The 24,763-nt window shown below is 43.6% G+C and overlaps 1 protein-coding gene across 8 annotated transcripts in view; it reads left to right on the top strand.

The window, feature by feature from the left end:
- Positions 1-24,763, top strand: part of RIN2 (Ras and Rab interactor 2) — a 249,289-nt gene that overhangs the window by 166,986 nt on the left and 57,540 nt on the right. For 7 of the 8 annotated variants that reach the window (XM_037810948.1, XM_037810950.1, XM_037810951.1 and 4 more), the window contains one exon: positions 15,627-15,727. In XM_037810948.1, coding sequence (XP_037666876.1) covers positions 15,627-15,727 — 101 coding nt within the window. Of the gene's footprint in view, positions 1-15,626; positions 15,728-15,904; positions 16,117-24,763 lie in introns of all 8 variants that reach the window. The other variant, XM_037810953.1, reaches the window with a different exon arrangement.

Here is a 24,763-nt window from a genome sequence, read left to right as displayed (position 1 = left end):
ATCCAGGTCCCCAGAGATGGTCTAAGGTCATGAGGCTGGGGTCTCCCGTGCACCCTCAGGTCCCTTCCTGGAGACCCACACTGGACATCAGCATCTTAAAGGTTCTGAGAAGTCTGCAGCGAAATTGAGTGTTTAACCCAGTGTCATTGGATGTTTCCGATGTTTTTGGAGCAGTCGCCTGTGCTTGGAAATCACACACATTCACATCCTGCACTGCTGGGGTTGTGTGGGAAGTATTTGGGGATATGCTACTTCAGACACATGCTGCAGTTCTCTTTAGAGCATTTGTAACCAGTGGGTGTTAGGAGTGGGTTGCATAGAAGCAGTGGGCACAAGGAATATTAGAGCCCAGACTCGACTCAGTTTTTCTTAACTAGAAAAAAAAAGGGAAAACCTCCAGGCACATAACTGACGTTTTGGACTGAAGTTTAGTGGAAGGAGGTGACTTCCATTGCGTAGTAGCGTCAACCCCTGGTATGTAATTGAGCAGCTTTGTCCAAAAAGTTGAACTGGATAGGACAGATCTGATGGGAAAAGTTCCCTGCCTTGAGCCTGTGGGAGAGAGGGGGCCAGGGAATGGGGAACATAACTCAGCTCTGATAATTGACAGAACATCTTATTTCCTTCATCCCATCAAGGCCTTCATCAACCAAGTGACCAACTGCTGACACTTCCATATGACAAATTTTTACATGGCTGAACCCAGGAACTCTGAAGGAAACCTTGTCCAAAATGAAAATAGTTATTTATTTCCTGTGGAAAAAAAAAATATGCTTGTTGTAGAAAAATTAAAAAAGTGAAAAGAAAAAAGAGAATATCACAGTATTATACCATCTGTAATTGCCCTACCTGGAGATAAAGCCCGTGAGCATCTTGATGCTAATGTTTCCAGAGTTTTTGTTCTGGCTGATATGATATGATATCATATCATAGCTTGTATTATATTATATTATATTATATTATATTATATATCCATAGAGAACTGAACCCACATATATTATGTAAATGTAGCTATAGAATACATTCTGTTCTGCAATGTGGGTTTTTCACTTAACTATATCAATATATTAACACTTTGATATACAAGATATAGATATATATTGTAGATAGCAAAAAATATATATCCAGATCACCATTTGAATACCCATACAGTATTCCATTATATTTTCTGTACCACGCCTTATTTAATCAGCCCACTGTTGGCAGACATTTAGCCCTTCTTCCTTCCTTTTTTTGCTGTTATAAATGAATATTACCAAGGACTTCTTTTTACATATACAGGATCTGATTATTTCTTTGAGCCAATTCCTAGAATCAGAAATGCTGACTCCAGTAGTTTTCAGTCTTAAGATGTTTATATATGCATCCAGATTGCCTTCCAGAAAAGATGCATCATCTTTCACCTCCTGTGCTTATAGAATGTGCAGCAATGACAGCTGTGGAGTAGGAAGTTGGGGGTAGTGAGGGGAAGTGCTTGTGGACACTGAAGCCATGCTACTGCATTCCGGAAAGGCAGAGAGGGGCAGCTGGGAATCACTAAGTGTTGGAGCCAGCAGCAGCGTTAGAAACCCATTGATTTATTTAATGCTTGAGGAAACTGAAGTCCAGCCCTTCCTGCTCCCTCAAAGGGCAAGCCTGTCACAATGCATGACTTAAAAATGTAAAAAACATGACACTCAGACAAATACATAATTTAACCCATTCATGAGGAAATCAGCAGGATGTTAAAGCTGGTTGTGGATGGCAGGGATGAGGGAACAGAGTCAGTGGAAAAAAGCATGCCATCCCGAACCAGCTTTAATGGGCTGCTGCTAGCCAGCTTTTGCTATCTTAACTCTACAAGGTTAGATATAAACCTCGTATTGTTGAATATGCAACAATTTTCTGACCTGCAAACGTGCAATTTTATATGGTTCAACCTAATAACTAAATTGGCTAAAGACTCAGAGGTCAATAAAATCTTTGGGGTTATATTTTCTACCAGACAAAAATCATTTGCAAGTTATCAGTCTTCCCCATATTAGCATTTGATGTTACAGAGTCTGAGCCTTAATCAAAAGAACAAAGTCAAATGAAATTAAATCCCAGGTAACTCTTAGGCAGGCTGCTTAGATGGTGTTCTACTATGACTTTGGAAGGGATTTTTTTTATTTTTATTTTTGCCTTATTCCTAGTTTTGCATCATGTTCTTAACTGGAGGAAGAACCGTTTGTGGCTGAGCAGATCTGTAGGTTGATAAGGTTGACTTTATTGGTGAACTCTCCCAGAGCTACCTTTGGCAGTGGAGCCCCCTGAATGCTTAAAAGCTGAAAGGGCTCTGCAGATAGGTTTTTGTTCTCATTTTCCAGGTGAAGGGGCGCCAGGCATTGTGTTTCCCCAGGGAGCTGGGGCAGAGGTGCTGGCTGCCTCTGTGGGAATCAGCCCTGGCATTCCACCTCCCGGAGACCTGCCACACCTGGACAGGGCACCTGCTAGCTCCTGGGAGGCTGGGCTGCCGCTGGTCACTTGTCATCTCCCCAGCCGCCATTTTGTAGTATCCAGGATGCTAGTTCCCATGTAGTACTTTGTCCCAATGAGAAAACCAAACCCACCACGAGCATTTGACCAACACAGCCGAAGGCGTCTTCAACTTGAACTCCATGAAGACACAGAATAGCACATGTCAATTCTCAGGTGTACTGATTTTCACAGTTTATCATCTCTGCAGTCATCTGCATCCTAATGTCTTTGATGTGTTATCATTATAATCAGCAGCTCTTTTTCTTGAGAGTATACCTTTTATAAGTGTGTCTTATAATTGCTAGTGTCTTAAATTGGTGAGGCCCAATCTGTGTTTCTGTTTTTCCTCCCTGTTGCCAATCCAGAGCCTGAAACTTAATAAGGACTCTATCAACATTTCTTGAAAATACAAAGAAACAAGTGCAAAAGACAACTTAAAACCCAAGTGCTGAAACTAACTAGGGCTGTAGAAAATGTTGGTGCCAACTCTCAGAAACAACTTAGCTCCTCTCGATGTTTCTCTCGTTTAGCTTGTTACTTAACCTTGAGACACAAAATCAGCACGGTAACAGGGTTTTCTCTTGACTTCTGAGGTCACTGAATAATCCAACTCAGTGCTGGCTTCATACAGCTACAAAAATCATCATGACCTCGGCAGAAGGACTGCTTCAAGCTGCTCCCACATTTCATATATTGAACAAAAGACACTACATTTATCTTTAAAATTTTTTTTTAAATTTTTGTCTAGGGAAGCACCAAATTGCAGTTTATATCAGGATGTTTGATCTGCAGGATGATTTCAAACTTAGTTTAACAACAACATAAAATTAAATCTGGGCCAGGCCACTAGAAGTTTCCTTTGAGTCTGGCATCTCCGTGAGCAGGGTCCTCCCGGCTCCTCACTCCTGCCACCATGTTTGGTGATGAGCACCTTGCAAGGAGGAGCCACCTTGTGTCTCTTATACGTTGGCAGAAGCAGTTTACAGCTTATTCATTAGGAGCACTGGGTTTTAAAGCAAAGTTCTTATTACACTTGATGAGAACTTAACCTCGGATCCAAAGAGTGCTGCTGTCATCTGGGTGGACAGTCAAGTAGGTGGTTTGGGGTGGTGAATAATTGAAAACCTTGAGTGGCATCTTTTTACGGGATGCCACAATTTTGGCTGCTTCTCCTTTGTGTCCATCTGAGGTTACATCGGATTGGTTGGAGCTCCATCTCCTCACGTCCTCATTTACCCCCTCCTTCCCCATCTGGAAGAAAAATGAACAAGGAAGTTACTAAGCGGAAGAGGGAAGAGGACTCTTTCATTCAAATGAAATGCATGCCAGGGACTGTCTGGACACAGAGGGTAGAGCCATGAACAAAAAGACAGCATTCCTGTGATGGGGCATTTGTATCTGGGTTGGTGGCCATTTGGGAGAGCCTCTAGCTCCAGGAATCCCCCACAGGCAGATCATCAGCTTTAAATGGTGAAAGGGCAGTGCCAGGCAGCAAGGTTCGGGTGTCTTAGGGTGCGTCCCCCAGGAACAGCCCCAGAGCTGAGGGCGTGTAGTGAAAGAGGTTATTGGGAAGGAAGTGCTTCCAAGATAAAGCCATAGCACAGTGGGAGTTGGAGCCTGGGTGGAGGGCAGGGGCTCAGAGAGAGTCCACAACCAAGCAAAGTGCCCTGGAGGGTGACTGGCTCCATCCCACAGGGTGTTCCTGGACAGGTAAGTCTCAGCTGGGAGTGGTCCCAGTCAGGAGTGAGGGGCCCGAGTCTCTGTACTTGCATCTATCAGTCTCTGGGTAAGGGCTGCCTTTGGGGGTCCTTCTAGGTTTCTGTGCAGCCAGACAAAGCGGTTCCTGCAGCCTGAAGGCAGGGACTGGCTGTTCCGGGGGACGCCGCTCCTCTAAACCTATCTCGGGTGGCTTTAGAGAGCCCTCTATGCAAGGCAGGCTGCACAACCTGATGTTTGCCAGGACTTTCTGATCCGAGGACGGATGGACAGCAGTCTGGTCCATCAGGCACCTAGAAGAACCCTCAGATGGCCCCACAGCACACAGGGGCATGGCGTGGATTTTCTGGGGCTGCCTTAAGTTCAAATAGTCTACCCCTACCCCCGTGTAATTAAAGTGCCCGTGGGGACCAGAGGAGGTGGGGGTCTCTCTCAGGGGCATGACACAAGGGCCCCTGCCCCTGAACAGTTAAAATCAGGCAGCACATTCTGCAGCTTCAACCCCAGCTCTGTTCCCTTTCCACTCCCACACCCACCTCTGGCACCTTTTAAACCAGCTCTCTCCCTTTTCTCTCATCGGTGCCTGGTGTAAATTGCTCAGGCCTCCTTCACCAGCAAATACTGTTGGATATCTGCTGAGGACTTTCTCCATGTCACCTCGGGGAACTCCCAGGCAGCCCCGAGAGGCAGGACTCGTGCTAGCCTTGGTTTGCAGATGAGGAGATTTCGGGGTCCAGTTATTTACTCAAGGACACAGCACTCAAAGCAGAAGAGAGGAAGGTGCCCCACAGCGGGCATTTAGCCCAGACTCTGCTTTAAAATATTAAATTATTCATCTGAGCTTGTTTCCTTTAGATAATAATTGTTTGCTGCTTTGAGCTAAAAGCAGAAAGTGATTCATTTCACTTAACTCAGAGGATGGGTTGAGGTATGAAGTGGGGGGTCTGTGCTACTTGATGTGTTCTCTCTCTCTCTCTCTCTCTCTGAACTCCAAAGTAGAAAATGGAATAAAAAGAATACTGAATGTTGTTTTTTTAATAAATATGAACATTCTGATTGCAATAAAGGCGATGTTTTGAAATCAGTAGGGATAAGATGGACTATTCTATAAATGCTGTTGTGATCACTTGTTCTCCATTTGGGATAAAAAATTAAGGGCAGAGCTTAGAGCCATCCCCAACCTTAGGGTGAACTAGAAAAAGCCGGCGCCCTGTGTGTGTTCCTTGGCCTGTCAAGATGCCTCAAGGTTAAGGCAGCCTTTCCTGGGTGCTTAGAGTCTTGGGGAGCCGAGCTCTGGCCATTTTATAGCTGTCCCTCACCTCCTGATTCTGACTTCATACCAACACAAAAGTAACTCCTGGCCTTCAAATAAATTAATATAGAAATAGACAAAACTATATGTATCTTAGAAGAAAATAGAGGAGACTGTGTTTAATACCTTGAGATAAGAAATGTCTTTCTAAACCAGACTCGAGAAGCAAGAGCCATAATGAAAACTTTGGTACGTTTGAGTCTATCGACATTGAAAACTTAGGAAATTTAAAAGACCTAAAAACAGACTGAGAGAAAATATTTGAAATATGTAAAAGACAATGGATTCGTATCCACAACTCCTACAATTCAATTAAAAAATATATATATCAAGCAACCTCCAAAATGGGCAGCTGTTAAATGAACAGACAATTTCCTAGAAGAAATATAAACAGACAATAAAAATGTCATCAGGGCAAAGCAAGTTAAAATAGTAAAAATCCACTGTTCTGGTTTGCTAGCGCTGCCATTATACAAAATATCAGAAATGGATTGGTATTTTATAATAAATAAAAGGGATTTATTAGGTTACAAATTTACAGTTCTAAGACCACAGAAATGTCCAACCAAGACATCAACAAGAGGATACCTTCACTAAAGAAAGGCTGATGGCATCTGGAACACTTCTGTCAGCTGGGAAGGCACATGGCTGGCATCTGCTGGTCTTTTGCTCCTGGGGTGCATTTCAAAATGGCTTTGTGCAAAATATCTCTGAACTTGTCTCTCTTAGCTTCTTCAGCTCCTGTGCATCTAAGCTTCTGGGAGTCCTCTCTTAAATTCTCTGGAGCCAACTCTGGGCTAGCATCTCCAAATCTCTCCATGCATCTCCAAGCGTCAGCTTTCAATGGCCATCTCCAAAATGTCTCTCTCAGCTTCTCTTGGGGTGACTCTGCTCTCTGTGTGAGCTCTCTTTAAAGGACTCCAGTGATCTAATTAAGACCTACCCTGAATGGGTGGGGTGCACACCCCTATGGAAATAATTCAATCAGAGGTTCCAACCTATTCAACAGACCGATCAGTCTGCCCCACAAGACTGCATTAAAGAATATGGCTTTTCTGGGGGACATAATATATCCAAACTGGCACAGCCACTAATACCCATCAGATTGGCAATCTATAATATCAAACCCTGGTAAGTGGCAGAAATAATACAGATGGGTATAGCTTCACCTGGAGACCAAGATGGTACCATCCAGTAGCCTTGTGTTCTAGTTTGCTAATGCTGCCGGAATGCAAGACACCAGAAATGGATTGGCTTTTATAAAAGGGGGTTTATTTGGTACACAGATACAGTCTTAAGGCCATAAAGTGTCCAAGGTAACACATCAGCAATCGGGTACCTTTTGGAGGATGGCCAATGGGGTCTGGAAAATCTCTGTTAGCTGGGAAGGCACATGGCTGGCATCTGCTCCAAAGTTCTGGTTTCAAAATGGCTTTCTCCCAGGACGTTCCTCTCTAGGCTGCAGTTCCTCAAAAATGTCACTCTTAGTTGCACTTGGGATATTTGTCCTCTCTCTCAGCTTCTCTGGAGCAAGAGTCTGCTTTCAACAGCCATCTTCAAACTGTCTCTCATCTGCAGCTCCTGGGCTTTCTTCAAAGTGTCCCTCTTGGCTGTAGCTCCTCTTCAAAAGGTCACTCTCAGCTGCACTGTGTTCCCTCTGCCCATCAGCTCATTTATATGGCTCCACTGATCCAGGCCCACCCAATGGGCCGGCCAACTCTCCATGGAAATTATCCAATTAGTCATCACCCACAGTTGGGTGGGGCGCATCTCCACAGAAACACTCAAAGAATTACAATCTAATCAACACTGATAATGTCTGCCCACACAAGATTACATCAAAGATAATGGCGTTTGGGGGGACATTGTAAATGCATTGTAAATGCACAGAACCCAGCATCTTCTCAAGGTTTCACACAGGTACACAAGAAAGCACACACAAGGATGGTCACTGCAGTACTGCTTATGATAGCAAAACATCAATAACCACCTATGTGTCTATCAAAAATAGAATGGATATGTGACTTGTGGTCTATTCCTATGATGGAAAATTATTCCCAGTTAAAATAAACGAACTAGGGCTTCGTGTATCAACATGGATGAGTCTCATATTTTGTTGAGTGAAATAAGCAAGTTACAGGACAGTATATACAGTGTGATCCCATTGGGTAGAAAAGCACAACATTGACACCAAACAAAATCAGTGGGTTCTCTTTCCGTTGCACATAATAGTCAATCCATGACACTGGGGTTTCAAAGAGAGAGTTTATTGCTAGGCACCAAGCAGGAGATCAGATGGCCTATCAGCACCAAAATCCATCTCCCTGAACTGCAGGAACTCAGTTTGATAGTATCAAAAGATGGGCAAGTTTTAGGATAATGAGCACAAGACTGGAGATGGTGAGGTTAGAGATGATCTAATTATTGAACTTGTGCAGATTGATTACATGCTTAATCACAGAACATATCTAATAAAATGGCGGCCTTAATATGATGATGAGTGTGATTTTTAGTATTATAATGAGGTATAGGTCACTTGTAGATTAAAGTTTAAGATGTTGTGCATGTCAGGCAGGCCAATTATGATTAGATCCAGCTCCGTCTGTCAAGATAACTTTGGATTTGGGGTGGGTTAATTCTGGGCTGACTCAAGCCCCTTCACTAATAAACATTAATGGCTGTCTTTAGTGATCATAAGACTCTAAAGTTGAAAAACGGGATAAAGGGGTACAAGCAAGGGTCAGTCACAAGGTTTCTACCATCACAAGATGAAGGCTGTATAGTTAAACAGTCATTATCAGAGCTCAAGGCAGCTGGATTACAGTTCAGAGATTTCAAGTACTTCCCTCTGGCCACTCTAATACACCAGAAAGTAAAAAGAAATATCTATATAATGATTCAGTAACCATAAACATTTCTTAAATCCTAAATTCTTGGTTACTAAATGTTATCGTGCAAGAGTCATATACACGCAATGGGTAATAGTGGTTACCTCTGAGTAGGTGAAAGGGATTATGGGTGATGGTCAAGAGAGATTAGCTTTAACCACAATAATTGAATGTTTTCAGTGGGAATTTATTCTTGTATTATAAATGTAATTATTATTACATTGCAAAGATAGAAATGCAATAGATAGATGGAATGATACAGCAAATGTGACAAAATGTTAAAACTGGGGTATCTGGGAGAAGGGGGATGGGTTGAAATTCTCTGCATGGGTTTTGTATTGTTTTGCAACTATCTTGTAAGTTTGAGATCATCTAAAAATAAACAGTTTAAGGAAAAAAAATATATAAATGTCAATACCTTTGGGAGGAGGTGTAATGCACAAAGTTAAAAAAATAAAGACATAGTTCCTCTGAGATGTCCCAGCATCGTTCCCCAGATGCTCTTTTGCAAGCAAAGGGAAGAAGCCTGGCTTCCTTTATTGTTCCCATGGGGATAGTTCCTGGGGACAAAAGTCACTTGGAGGTTGGAAAGAAGCTGCTTATTTTCCAGGCTGCTTTAGCAAAACCCAAAATTGGGGTGTACCCACCATCCCACGGAGCTCCTCCAGCCCCGAGGAAGCAGAAAGAGAGGAAACTGTTTGGGTCACGTGTTTTTTCAGGGCCTGGCAGTAGGTTTAATTCCACAGAGCTGATGGTTTTGCAAAAGGCCCCACCACACCCCAAGACCAAGTGATTGCATTTGAGGGCTCGAGATTCCATAGCTGGGAGCCAAGCCCTTGACTTTTCCCACACCCTAGGTTTCAAGTCGTTATCATGTCAGCAACCCATCCCTTTTAAGCCACTGATAACATTCCTGAGTTGGACTTGGAATTTGAAGAGCAGTGTATCAGAATTTGCTCTATAAATACTTTCTTGTTTTATTTTTACTTGACCTTCAAGAGAATTTTCCTCCTTTTATCTAACCCTGAAAGAAAGAAAGAAAACAAGATTTGGGGTCCCTCCCTTTTCCCTCCCCCTGCTACTCCTGGGCTGGCAGTGTTGGCTGAGAACTACCTCTCTCCCCATTGGGGGAAAACAGGCGTCTGCTGGGTAGATCTGAAGATTTGAGTCTTCAGGGCAGACGGGCAGAAGGAAGACTGGAATCTATGAACAGTGTCCTTTGTAGTCAAGTGTCTCTGATGCTTTTAATCAAATGCCCTTTCCAGACTGGGAGGCCTGTGAGTCTGCTTTAAGTATCTTCTAGCATCTTCTCTCTGCTTAATTGCAAAGATCACAGGAAGAGAATGGGGAGTGTTTGGGGGCCATTTGCAAAGCGCTTTAGTCTCATTGTGCTTTTTGACCCCCAGCAACCTCTCAGATAGCATCATCCTTAGCATCCAGGATTTAAAGGCTCAGGACACCTCCTCTGGATCCATGGGTGGCCCAGCCAACAGGGAACAGAGATGAGATTTGAATGCAGGTCTTTCTGAGCCCAAAGCTGGTGCTGATACAATCAAAAGCTGTGGGTTCTCTGCTCAAATGAATGATTCCTTCAAGTACAAGTGAGGGTCAGTCACAAGGTTTTTACAATCACAAGATAAAGACTGTATAGTTATACTGTCATTATCAGAGATCAGGGCAGCTGGATTACAGTTCAGCAATTTCAGGTTATTTCCCTCTGGCTACTCTAATACACTACAAAGTAAAAAAGGATGATTCAGTAATCATAATTATTTCTTAAATCCTAACTTCTTGGTTACAATGTGCTCACCCCAACTCCATGCTGCTAAACCCCCAGCTGGGCGCAAGCTGCAAGCTAAACTGCCTGCAAACTTTACAAGATTGTGCTTGACCTGTGACCCCTTCTATGTGGTGCTCACCTGCGGGGAGATTATCCAGCATGGTTACAAAATGGTACAAATTACTGTAGACTCCTGCACCAGACCAAGGAGCCGGGCAGGCCAGCTTTGCCCAGGCTGAGTCCTGGGTGTGATTTCAAAGATCCTGGGCCTTCCCAAACTATTCTCCTACCCTCAGCCTGGATGCCAGTTAACATGCAAAAGCATCTTGAGCTGTTGGCTTTTCCTGCTTTGCTAGGCCCAGAGGTTGAAGGGGCTCAAGGGCATGGGCTTTCTGGGTAGAATGAAGGGGGCCAACTCAGAGACCCAGCCCCTGGCCTGCTGCCTTCTTTCCTCTTACAGCTGTCATCAGGCCCCCACCCTCTGGCTTCTCCCCCTCCAAGGCAGCCCCCAGCTTTGCCAACTCCCTCCTCCTCCCTGCTTCAGAAGACAAGCACTCTACCCCTTTCTCTTTCAAAAGCCTTCCTGTGCATCCCAGCCCAGAAGAACAAAACACCAGACAATGGTCTGGCTTTATCGGGTGGGATCTGGTGTGCTTTGCATGGGGAGGTGACTTTCTCTTGGCTGCAGCTGCTGTGCTTTTCAGTTTCAGAACCACTGTCCAGCCACCTGGTGGCCTCTCTCACTGTGCCGGTTTGAATGTATTATGTCCCCCAGAAAAAGCCATATTCTTTGGTGCAATCTTGTGGGGCAGACAGAATAGTGGGGATTAAGTTGGAATGTTTGGATTAGGTTGTTTGCATGGAGATGTGCCCCACCCAGCTGTGGGAGGTGACTCTGGTGGGATACTCCCATGGAGGTGTGGCCCCACCCATTCGGGGTGGGCCTTTATCAGTGGAGCCATATAAATGAGCTGGCTCAAGGAGAGGAAACGGAGTGCAGCTGTGAGTGATGTTATTTGAAGAGGAGCAAGCTTGCTAGAGAGGAATGTCCTGGGAGAAAGCCATTTTGAAACCAGAACTTTGGAGCAGACGCCAGCCACGTGCCTTCCCAGCTAACAGAGGTTTTCCGGACGCCATTGGCCATCCTCCAGTGAAGGTACCCGATTGCTGATGTGTTACCTTGGACGTTTTGTGGCCTTAAGACTGTAACTGTGTAGTGAAATAAACCCCCGTTTTATAAAAGCCTATCCATCTCTGGTGTTTTGCATTCTGCAGCATTAGCAAACTAAAACACTCACCAACCAGGTGCACTGAAGCGAATCATAGCCGCTTGGTCCCACTGCCCCTTCCCAGTCTGGGTACACCTCCTGGCCAGACAAATGGGGTGTAGGAAACAGCGCTTGCTTGCTGGCTTTGCAGAAGTTTAAGCTGCCCCTTCCTCTTTGCATTGGCGTTCTGGATAGGTACAGGAATGGATGGGGGCCTTGGGTTGGGTAAGTGGGTTTTGGGAAATGAATTAGCAGCATCAAGTGCTTACATTGAAACTGCTGTTTCCTTTAAGGTGGGCAAGCATGGGTTAAAACTGGCCTCCTGCTGTGGCTGACAAGTTATCTCTTTTTGCCCTCTGAGAAGGATGATGCTTGGAAGAGCAAAGCATTAAAGGATAAGATCAAAAGTCTATAGAATTTAGAAAACAAACAAAGGCAAATTTATTTGGAACAATTTGGGGAACACCCAAAATCCAATCATAGGGAGTTTGGTCATGATCTCTGGGAGGAAAGAGTGTTTTAGAGATAGCTGTTGCTGGTGAAGGTGCCTGGAGGGGAATATAAACTAATTCTAGAGGCTGGCCCTGCCCTTGAGCAATAAACTAGGGTCCATTTGCTAGATGGGTGAGTCCAGGGCAGGAAGGGAAGCGATAGATGGGACTGGAAAAACCCACTGGTCCCATGAGCCATCTAGCCAGTGATAGCTCTGTCTTTTTGCACCATCAGCCTTGGGGCCACTGCGCCTTCTCTCCGTACCCCTGATTCTGCTATCCCTGTGCCACTGGGAGAGACCCACGTTGTGTAGGTTCTTCATGTTTGTCTGGGTATAGACAAGTGTGGGTCAAGAAGGTCTGGAGATGCAGCGCTGTCCCCTCAACCTCCAGTTTTAGGCAGAGGTATCACCATGAGCAGTATCTGGAGGAAGCAGGCAAGCCGGAGATCAGCCACTTCTGGACAAGGCCATTTTGGGTTTTTATGTTCAGAACAATATGGCGGCTACAAAGATGATAAGGGGCGAAGGAGGTGAAAGTGTGTAGGAGCCTTCTTCCTGCTTTGCAGGTGGTGGTTGACCCGCTGTGGGTCAGGGCTCTGCTGGGCCGTGTGCAGCTTCCCAGCCCTGTGATAGGAATGGAGCCCCGGGGCTGTGGGGCTTCAGCAGAGGCCCCAGTCACCCCACTGGCTCCCACCTTTTTATTTTTGGTTCCTCCATCTCCTTTCATTTTCATCCACATCCACCCTTTTTTTTCCTTATTTTTCTAATACTTTCGATTATGAAATATTTTAAGCATACGGAAAAGTCCACATAATACCAAAACACCCATCTGTGAGCTCTGCGAGGTATTTCCAGATCACTTTCCAAAGGGGCTCTATGAATAACATTCCTACATCCGCATATGGGAATTCCTGTTTTCCCACATCCTCGAATATTTGGCATGGTCACACTTTTTGATTTTTTGCCCCTAGGATGCATGGGAAGTGGAATTTCCTGATCATTTTCTCTCCAGTTCTCACCCTAGTCACACACCCAAAGGGGGTGGATCAAACATGGCTTCCCTCATGGCCTCTAAGTGTTGGAAGTACCCAAGGCCATTTGCTCTGACCCCCTTCTCTGTTTACGCTCTCTCCTTCGATAACTCCCCCGTCACAGGGCGCGGGAATACCAATTACATATGCCAGTGACTTCCAAATGTCAAAATATCTCTAGCCTGAATGCCAAAAGTTACTTAACAAATTTACCTTGATGGCCAATAGTCAACTCAACTCAAATTCAATTGTCCAAAGTCCAACTCAATATCCCCTTGATATTGGTTGGGTTAAAACAATAGAAGTTTATAATCTCACAGCTTTGGATGCTAGAAGTCCAAAATTGAGGTCTGGACAGGCTGTGATTTCTCCCAGAGTCTGAAGCATTCTTCTACTGGCTTGTGGCAATCCTTGGGGTTCCCTGGCATGCATCTCTGCCTCCATCACATGGCGATCTGCCTTTCTCTCCTCTTGTGGTTTTTCTCTGCCATCTGAATTTCCTCTGCCTTATAAGGACGCCAGGCATATCGATTAAAGGCCTGGTTTCAATTTGGCCTCATTTAAAGAGGATCTTCAAAGTTCGTATTCACAAATGAGTCCACACCTTAAGTAATAATAACATCTTCACAGGTCCTATTTACAAATGGGGTGACACGATTCCAGCCCCAAGACCCCTCAAGCCTCATCCTTTCCCGTTCTCCCCATCTCAGTCAAGGGCACCACTGTCCATCCAAGTGCTCAAGCCAAGGACTTAGACTTATCCTTGATTCTTCTCTTCCTGCCACCCCCACACTCAGTCCATCAAGTTCTGTCAATTTCCATGTCAAGAAGTGTTCTAGATTCACCTTCTTCTAGTTCCACTGCTACCTCCCTGGCCCAAGCCACCGTCATCTCCTGCGTGGACTAATTGCATTTGCCTTCTGATGAGTCTTCCTGCTTCTACTCTTGTCCTTGTAAACCATCTCTACCCAGCAGCCAAGGTGACCCTTTTAGTACATAGAAGAGAAATAAAATATCATTCCCTTGTGTAAAGCCCTCCAGTGACATTCATGGTGGAAAATTAAAATTTGTGAATGCTGTGATGTGCAAGGTCTTTGAGATGGTTCATGCCACACACACACACACACACACACACACACACACCTTCCCTCTGTTGTGGGGGGCTCTTACCTGCGTCTCTTCTGGGCTGAGATCTGGGCATTCAGGCTCAGTCCCTCCTTGAAGACCTTCCCTGACCAGCCGTCCCTGGTGTGGGCCCCGGGTTGCTCCCTGTAACGTTTCTGTTTTCTCTTCATTCTGGAACTTCTCGATGCTTGGTGTTGATGGTCTGTCTGTCTCCCTGGGATGTCCTTGCCCAAGAAAATTGAGATCTTATCCATCTATTCCACACTCTTAGTACCCTGTATGAGGGGGAGGGAGTTGCCCCTAAAGGTTGGTTGAATTAATGAATGAAGAAACGGGGTCCAAATTTTAGAACACCCTGTAAGCGCCAGTGAAGCTGGGTGAGATGAAAGCTGCTCAGGGCACGACAACATTAGTCATCAGCTAGAACAGTGGTTCTCAACCCATTTAAAGAGCATAATCTTTAAAATCACTGGGGATGCCAGAGATCTTAATGGGTTATATGTATAGATAATTACTGCATTAGATATTAAAATGAAGAAAATTTAAAAATATTTATTAATTTAATAAACAAATTGACAAGTAACAATTAATATACTATTATATAATTGATATGTAATTAATATCATTAATCATAAACCAATTACATCCTAAAATAAATAATATTTATATGAAAAATAACTACTATTTGTTTAAAAAAAAAAAGGCAAAAACAAAAATAGTGAGCTGAGTGGCATGAATTCAGAATTGCCGTTCTGTACTCACAGCTCCTACCACTTGTTAAACTCCAATAAAGATTCTGGTGAATGGTGGGCACAAAAAGTTAGACCAGCCTGCAAGGTGAAAAATCGTTTTCATGTCTTTGGAAATCAACTTGTAAGTTGTATATGTCTTTTTTTTGTTTCATTAGAGAATTTGTAGGTTTACAGGAAAATCATGCAGAAAATAGCGTTCCCGTATATTCCCTCACACACTCACAGTTTTGCCTTTGTTAACACCTTGGGTTCATGTGGTAACTTTGTTACAAACAATGGAAGAATATTATAATTGTACTATTAACTGTGGTTCCTAGGGTTCGCTGTTTGTGTTGTACCCTGCTATGGTTGTGACTTTGAAGTAGGTTATTTTTGTAACCAGAATAATAGTCGGGTAAGTGCTAACCCAGGGGATTCCTTTCGAGTTTTTCCTTTGACTGAATGAATGTTGAGGCCTGTTTTTACCAACATTTGTTTTTTTCCTCTTTGTGTTCAGTTTGAGAAACCAAACTGGGTGTCATTCTTAGGACAATTCCGAAACCTAAGTCCTTCCCTTTTTGAAGGAGAAGATGCCTCCTCCCCCTTTAGCCTTTTCCCCTCGTTAGAGGAAATTCACCCAGCCAAGATTTAAAATAAAAAAAAAAAAAAGGGGGTGGTCATCACTCCGGTTCCTGCAGAAACAGCTGAAGTACCCACAGCCCCCCAGGCTGTGTCCACGCCCCTTCCACTTCCTGACGTCATACTATTTTTGTCTTTGAATAGCTCATTGACACAATTGCCTCAGAGATCGGAGAACTAAAACAAGAGATGGTGCAGACGGATGCCAGCCTGGAAAATGGACTGGAATCTGCCAAAGACCCCAGGTGAGGTGACCCAAGATGCGACGGGTGTGCGAGGAGGGCCAGGAGCTGATGTTGCCGTCTCTCCAGAAGTTTGGGAACTGGGAGCGGGGAGGTTGCTTTCAGACCCAGTTCTCTGTAGGAGGGAGGGAGTGGCCTAGTGGCCAGTTGTCTGATTGTTCATTTTAAATTACTTTGAAGGCACTTGAACTTTCCACCCTCTCAGTTCTTCTTGGCACCAGAACCCGGAAACCTAAAGTTCTATATGCCATATCCAACCTACTCACGGTGATGGAAAAAAATAACGCAGCGTGATCCTCCGTGTGCAAAATAGAATTCAGTGTAGCTCGTGTCAGTCTCCAGAAGGTTTAAAGGGGAGCAGTAAAGAGGATGGACTCATTTTGCGTTCTCAGGTCAGAAAAAATCCTAGCCGTAACCATAGTGATCGGGCTCAGCGTATTGTAAACTGGATGTGGGTGTAAATAAATGATTAAGAAGGGGGAGGCAATGAGCTAGACTAGTTAAACCTGACTGTGCACACACTGCACGTTGTCTGAATAGGTGGCAAAGGGCTGGCTTCCCAAACGACTGCCTGCTTCTGGGGAACGGGCATGTCACAGGCAGGATAGGGGAAGGAAGGTTGGAGGGGTTGGCAAAGCCTCTGACAACTCTTGGATGCTGGAATTCCTTGCTGGCAAAGACAACAGAATATAAGCATTACAAAAAGGCACAGACACTTGGTGCCTTGGAGGGCAGGTTCATTACCAGCTTCTTGTCTTCTCCCAGTGAATGGGTTGAGGCTGCCCCGTGCAGGATGAGGTTTATGGAGTGGGTTTTGCTTGCAAGTCATGCCACGGGCAGGAGGAGCCCTGCAAGGGCGAGGCCAGGTGTTTGGGTTGTCTGGGCAAGTTTGAAACCAGCCCAACTCGTTCCCCTGAGGGCAACTGAGGGCAATACCAGGGAGTCACTCAGCAGTTGGAAGGTGCTGCTTCAAACACCCCGTGTCCCTGGTGGAACTGTATTCCCCTTAGCTATGGAAATTCTGTGTGCCTTCCATTTCCTTTGCTTTTCTACAAAACGAAGGGGTAGACCAGATGGTCCTAAGGTCCTAGCAGCACTCAGGCCTTCCCTGATCCCCTTTAGCCTCCATGCAAAGGGCTTTGACGATTTAGGTTTTTTCCCCATAAACCAGACAAAAGCACAATAATTTTTGCTTAGAGACTTTCACTTCCAGCCTCACAATCGGAGCAGTTCCAAACTACGTAGAATTTTAGCCAGGGGATTTCTCTTGACCCTTTGCATTGTTGAGCTAAAATTAAATTGGAGTGCAGGTTGATGACAAGAGAGTAAAGGAAGAAAGCTTTAGAAGCGCTGATTTCTTCCACATCCAGGAAACATGACACCCAGAGAGGCCCAAAGCTCTGCAGATGACAGACTCCAGGGCCGGGAATTCATCCCCTGTACTTACATCACAGGGATGACAGAATGATAATGTGTGTTCAGGGACCCTTAAGATCTTGCTCTCTGACTTTAGGAGGTATTAGGGAGGGACAGCTGGGCTTTCATTTAACCTTTAACATCTCTTTCAAGCTTTTTTTTTTTCCTTTCAAATTTAAGAGTGACTTTAAGCATTCCAGAAGAGCTTTCGCTTTGTTTTATTTTTGAATGCTATATTGGTTAACACTGAACTTACAGATTTTCAGAGGCACTTTAGCTAGGGTTTTTTTAATTGGAAAGAAATAGGAAAAGCAAGACACATTTTAACCAGACTAATGAGGCTTTAAACTTCTGGGTTGAAGTCTCTTGTTTTAGAACCTTAGAGCCGTGACTCTGGTTTTAATTTCTCCATTTTGCCCAATGGAGACGTCAGGAGGACCAGATATAGAGAGGGGGGCGGGGATAAACAGGACATTGATTTTTTTTTTCCAAAATTAAGGCAGAGCACAGCTGTGGCCATACAGGAAACAGCAGTTCCATCTGGCACAGGGCAGCCCAGAGAGGAAAGGAGAGAAGCAGAGCAAGAGTTTGAGTAGCAGGGTTGCCCTTGTAAAGAGAAGTAGCAAACAGCCCCTCCTGCAGGTGGCCCAGCACGTTCTGTGGCTGACACGGCCTTAATGACCCCACCCACAGCCACCACAAAATGTCCCCAGTTCCTTAGTGTGTGGAACATGGGGTTCAGTGTCCAGCTGGTGTCCTAGGGTTAGTCATCACCCTGGCTTCTACCCGTGTTGATGTTTGCTCCTTTTGGTTAATATTGAGATAAGTTGGAGATCTTTCAACTTTTCTTGTGCCATGGACCCGTCTCAGAATAGTATTTTAAATGCATATAATAAAATATATAGGATGACATGGGAAAAATAATTATATTGAAATATAATGATCCAGGTATTAAAAATGTGGGATTTCACAGCATCTGTCCTTTTTTGTTAACACATTAAATAACTACTGTAATCTGGAAGTAAGGATGAGCATAACCAATATGGTGCCATCGCTACAACAATGGCCAAGGGGATGGAAACATCTGTGGTTTCTATTAGTGATGGTCTCTCAGGTACTGCTAATACTACTGTGGTTTGTTGCCTGCTTTCGAAATGGAAAGAAGTTAATTTCAAAACGAGGTTAGTGAACATAAAAGATGTGACTTTTTTTGCCAGCCTGTGGTCAGGACTCGGTTTGCAGCCCACTTGTCCTCCCAGCATCCTCTGACACAGCCCCTCATTCCTTCCTTTCTTGGAACACTTGCTCAGCCTGGTGTCTGGGATGCCACGCTCTGGTTCCCCCTTGCCTCCCTGCTGCTGCTTCTTATCTCCATGGCTGTTTCCTCCTCGTCTCCCTGACCCCATAACACTGGAGAATCCCAGAGCTCGGTCCTTGAACCCCTTCTTTACACACCTCCCTTCTCTCTCCTGCTAACCTTGGGCATGATACTTAAAAATCTCCAAGCCTCGTTTCCAATTGAATAAAATGGGGATAAAGATAGAGCTTTACTTCAGAGGGTTGTTAGGGAGAGAAAATGTATTGATAGCTGCAAAGCACCTAGAACAGTGCCTAGCAGGTTACTTGTTTGTTAAATAGATATCTACAGAATTTTCCAGATAATTCCACCCATTTGATCTCATTTGAATATTGGTGATTCCCAGACTATATCCCTTATGCTGATCTTGGGTTCCCTTTGGATCTAGAGGCGTGCTGTCAACTGTCCACTCAGCCCTGCCTTGGATATCTCAAGTTTAGACCGAAATCGAACCCTTGATTTCCCTTCACAAACCTGCTCCCTCCCTGGCTTTCCCCATCCCAGTAACCCTGCCTCTGGGTGCTTGGGCTCCAGAGTCATCCCCGAGGCATCTCTTCCTCTCACACCTCCCACCCATCCATCTCCAAATCGAGGCAGCTCTATCACTTCTCAGCAGCTCCTGTGCTACCACCCCCATCAAGGCACAACAGCCTTCTGTCTCCCAGGGACCATTACAGAAGCCACCTACCTACTGCCCCTGCTTCCACTCACTCCAGTTCCTATGGACCATTATCTAAACAGCATACAGAGTGGTCCTTTAATTTAGTCTAAATTCAAGTCATGACCCTCTTGAATCCAAAGCCCTTCAACAGTTTTCTGTCTCAGGGTAAAACCCAAATTATCACCATGGCCTTTGAGACTCCACCGGATCTGACTCCTCCTACCCCATCTCTTCCCTTACAGTCGCTCCCCCTCCGTCCATTGGCTCCAGCCCCACTGGCTTCCTTGCCAAGCAGGCTTCATGCCTTCTCTTCACTCTGCTGGAATGCACTTCCTCCAGGAAGCACTCACTCTTGGACCCTCCCTTCCTCCTTTCAACTGGCCCATTGTTCTCCACAGAACTAGTATAGACTTGACATATGTTCACAGAGTAAACACACCTAGGTAACCAGCACCCTGATCCAAAAACAGAACGTTCCCGGCGTCCCAGGAACCCCTTCCCCCAAAGACTCCCTTCCCTAAAGGTCACTACTATCCTGACCTCTTTTGCCATAGATCAGTTTTGCCTGTTTTTCAGCCTTACGTCACTGGAATCATACAGTGTGTGCTCCTTTAAGTCTTCCTTCTTCCACTCAATGTTATATTTGTGAGATTCACTCATCCTTGTTTGTATGTTGTTGAGGTTCATCCATTTTCATTGCCTAGTATTCCATCACACGAACACACTACATTTTCTTTATCCATTCTACTGGTGATGGACATTTAGACTATCTCCATTTTGGGGCTAATTGTAATAAGGCTGCTGTGAACCTTTTCATGCATGTCTTTTAGTGAACATGCATGACCACCTTCAGTTAGGAATATAGGAATGGAATTGTTAGGTTGTAGTGTGGGTAAATATTCAACTTTAGCAGATAGCGCCTGATGGTTTCCAAAGAGGTTATACCAATTCGTACTCCCGCCAACAGTGTGTGCGAGTCGTGGAGGCTCTATTCTCGTCAACACTTGGTATTGGCTGCCTTCCTCATCTGGTATTTGGATGAATATGTTGATTTGAGTTTCTGTAACTGCAGTTCTGAGGGACTCAAGAATGGGAGCTCTTTGGGCTTCACAGAGCAGCACATTTTTCACATCTAAGTTCAAGGCTGAGGTCATGGGGAATTCTGAGCTCACAGCCAGGTTGCTGGGTGATATTTATGGAAACTGTGAAGCTATGAAAGGGATTATTTGAGGGGAGGATTAAAAGATAAAATAATCTAGAAATCATAAGAAAAAGTAAATGTATATGCACCTTTTACTATTTGCATTTCTGCTTTTGAATCTTAGATCTAATAAATTGCAACAAAATCCTTCCACTTGCAAGGGTCTTTTGCTTCAGTTCTCATATGAGAACATATGTTCAGTTCTCATATGCAGAAATATTCAGCATCTCCTGAATGGATTTGGCCAAGGCCATCATGAGCTGCGTCATATCTGACTAAATCAGAAAAGGTCATTTTTGTAGTTTAAGTTCTACCTTTAAACTTAAAATACCTCTTCACCCAATACAATTTCCCATATTAATATATATATATATATATATATATATATATATATATCCTCAACCTTGGTGACTTCAAAAAGAATATAATATCGCTTCATTTTATTCCTTGCCATTGTTTCTTCTTGAAACAGCAGTTAAAAAGTGACTATTTTTTCATTTATTTATACCTCCTTTTGCTTTGCTGGAAAGATTTTGCAGAGTGTCTTCATGAGGTCATTTGGAAGCAAATTTGAGTCATTGGATGCAAAACCACTTTGTGTTTTGACTTCTTAAACAGTACCCATGTGGCATGTGGTATTAGCACCCAAAACAAATAGTTTCCCCTTTTTCTCTCTGGAAACCTGCCTACACCACTGGGTTCAGCGCTTGGGACATCCTCAGCATCTGGGAGCAGGTCTCCCTCCTAGGATCTGTCCCACCCATAGAAACGTTGTTTTTCCTCCTTGACCAGACTGTGAGCGCCCAGCCAGGTTCAGCAGGACATGAGAGGCTCGCAACAGTCATTTGCTGACAGGATATAAAAGCATATCTTGCAGTATCCTAGACCCTGGAAAAATGTTTGGTGTTATCGCAGTTTATGGTTCCTTCTTCAACACTGTCTCTTTCTAAGAACTGCAAATGTACATTTCCACTACATCTTGGATATGTGTCATTGCCTCCCTGATCACATTCTTTCTCAAAGAATATCTCATGGGAAAACAGGCTAGAGAAGCTCCTCGACCTGGGTCAGATTAGGCTCAGACGGACTGGAAAATTCATTTGTCTAAAATACCCAAGTGATCCCGTAGATACAGCTGCTCCTTCCCATTGCGGGGGCAGGCCAGGAGTTGCACTTTGGGGAGCACAGCTTGGCTCATCAGTAGGGGAGGTTCTGGAATGGTAATAGTTTTGCAGGAAGACATTTTCCTCTCCTGCTCACTGAGAATATTCTGCTGTGACTAGTTCAAGCTCTACTCTCCTAACTCCCTAAGGTGTTTCCTTATTTCCAGACACCAGAAGTGGTGGTAGATATGGGTTCAACGAATTCCGTGAGTATTGACCAACTCTTTGCTGATACTGTTACTAAAGTAGCAAAATCATAAACAAAGTGAGTCTGATGTAATGGAATGAGGATATAATAGAGGAGCATGCCCGGTGAAGAGAGGATCTGCCAGGTGTCCTGGGAACCTCAGTGGGGACAGGTAATTCCTGGTAGGATGTGGTTTTAGAGAAGACGAGACCCTAGACATCAGTCTTAAAGGGTGAGTTAAGCAAGTGTAAAAACGGCTTCCTGATTAAGAATGCCAAAAAGAGTCGCTTTGTCTGTCTTTATTGATGATATCTGTTATATTTGGGAAGCTGTTTTTTTTTTTAAGGAACACTTCCAATTTCTTTTTCTGATCACCCAAATAAAAACATGTGCATTCAAGAGATGGAAACAGCCCAATTGTCCATCAAAGGACGAGTGGATAAACAAACTGTGGTATATACACATGATGGAATATTATGCAGCTGTAAGACAGAACAAAGACATGGATCATGTAATAATGTGGATAAACCTTGAGGACATTATGTTGAGTGAAGTTAGCCAGAAACAAAAGGACAGATTCTGTATGGTCTCACTAATATGAACAGACATTAATGAACAAACTTTGGGAGTTAAAAGCTGACAACACAGGTGACCAGGAGATAGAAAGAGGGCAGAGATCAGCCATTTGATGCTGAAGGACTACAGAATGTTTAGGAGTGATTGCATAGATCCAGAAATAGATAGCATAATACTGTGTGATGGTAGCACAGTATTGTAAGTACACTGAACAAAGATGTCTGTGAGTAAAGCTGAAAGAGGTGGGATAGGAGAATGTATGACACCAGAGTTAAAGATAGATGATAAAGACTGGGACTGTATAACGTGGCAAAAACTGGAGTGGCCAATGACTGTTACTAAATATACAAATATAAAAATGTTTTTGCATGTGGGAAAGCAAATGAATGTCAACCATGTAGAAATTTGAAAAAGTGATGGTATTCAGGAAAAAACATAATCAAAGCAAACTGGAGTCTATGGTCAACAGTAACATTGTAATATACCTCCATTAAATGTAACAAAGGCAATATGCCAATGCTAAATGTATATGAGAGGGGGATACAGGGAAGTAATATGGGATTCTTGGTAGTGGTGTTATTTGCTGTCCTTAGTAGTATATTGTATTGTATGACATGTTATTTTTCTTTTTATCATTTTTTCTTATTGCTAAAAAAAAAAACAAAAACAAAAAACATGTGCATTGTGGCAAAAACAACATAAAAAATAAAGATGAAAAATCACTGTAAACATTTCCCTTGCGATAGAGGTCCCTTCATTTGATTTGTTGGTTGGTTGTTTCCTATTTGGAGTGTATCCTTCCAATATTTTCCCATGTGTTTTTAAAGGGTAGAGCATTCACAATTTTTAACTGATGACCCTGGAAATGCACAGTATATTCTAAGAATTGATTCCAATTTTGTGCAGGAGTAGCACCTGCCAATTTAGTGGATGGCTTCCAGGTTAACATTCAACTTCAGCACCCAGAATTTTAACAGTGGCACACTCTTAATTTGGCTCTAAATAAATGTTATGCTTTGCAGGCTCATTGTTATATTGGTCATTGATTCTGCCACAAAATATCCACATAGTTAAAATTCAGGCATGACAAGGGGTCTTATAGTTTGACCTTCTACAAGGTGAAAGCTGTGGCTTTCTATATCTAGGGCATCATCCCCTTAAAATCGCAAGGAGAAATGTGGGTAGCTGGGACACTAGAAGGTAAGAACAGGCCCATGTGGCTTTTGGTTTGGACTGATAGAGTTTTTGAAACCTGAGTAAGGAGGGAAAGGATTAATGAGTACTAAGTCAGTAGGGCCATGATATCACAAAAGCTCTCCATTTGGAAGATCCGTTTGGAAATCGCTCTCACACATCTTAGTGGCAGAACCCTGTTTGAAGTTAGACACTAGGTTACCCCCTACCAAGCATTTTAGATCTGAAAGGGCGCTCTCCATACATCATCCAATGACTTTCAAACTGGTTTTTTTAATTATTGTTATTCTGTTTTATTGAGATATATTCGCATACCCTACAATCATGCACAGTGTACAATTGAGCACATTACTATCATATAGTTGTGCATTCATCATCACAATCAATTTTTGAACATTCTCATTACTCCAAAAAAAAAAATTTATAAAGAAAAAAATACAGGTAAAGAAGAACACCCAAAACATCCTATCCCCCATCCCCACTATTATTCATTTACATTTTATTCCCGTTTTTCTACTCATCCGTCCATACACTGGATAAAGGGAGTGTGAGTCACAAGGTTTTCACAATCACAGTCAAACCGTGTAAACTACATAGTTATGCAATCGTCTTCAAAAATCAAGGCTACTGAATTGTTAAAAAAAAAAAAAAAAAAAAAAAAAAAAAAGCTGAGAAAGAGCCCAGACTTCAATTAGAGATATGAATGAAACAGATCTGGTTAAGACTAGGGCAAATCAGGCCAAAGTGTAAAGGTCGAAACTGACTGAGTTTTAAAACTTCAGCTTCCATGTGAGATCAAGGGAAGAGGTGTTTATTTGGTGCAGGATCTATATTTTCTAAACGATATAACTTCTACAGTCAGTTTGTTCAAATACCATAATTACATGGAACTTTGAATAGGAAATGAGATATGGTAGGTTTGTATAGGTTAGTGTGAAATAGCGACACATCCCAAAGTAATTTGGGCAGAGAATAAAAATATATATGCAGGGCCCCCCTGAGGAGCTGGGGGAAAATGCAGAAGTGTTGGACTTCCTCACCTGGGTGGTTGCTGAAGTTCTCACAAACATTTAGGAGTGGCAGTTTGGTATACCAAGCCCTCTATCTTGGGGCTTGCCCTTATGGAACTCATTACTGCAAAGGAGAGGCTAAACCTGCTTATAATTGTGCCTAAGAATCTCCCCCTGAGTACCTCTTTGTTGCTCAGATGTGGCCCTCTGAGCCAACTTGGCAGGTGAACTCACTGCTCTCCCCGTTACATGGGACCTGGCTCCCGGGGGTGTA

The sequence above is a fragment of the Choloepus didactylus genome, chromosome 19 (genome assembly GCF_015220235.1).
Source record: "Choloepus didactylus isolate mChoDid1 chromosome 19, mChoDid1.pri, whole genome shotgun sequence".
Classification (NCBI taxonomy): Eukaryota; Metazoa; Chordata; class Mammalia; order Pilosa; family Megalonychidae; genus Choloepus; species Choloepus didactylus.
The sequence above is the reverse complement of the archived record's forward strand: the minus strand, read 5'-3'. Positions and strand labels throughout refer to the sequence as shown.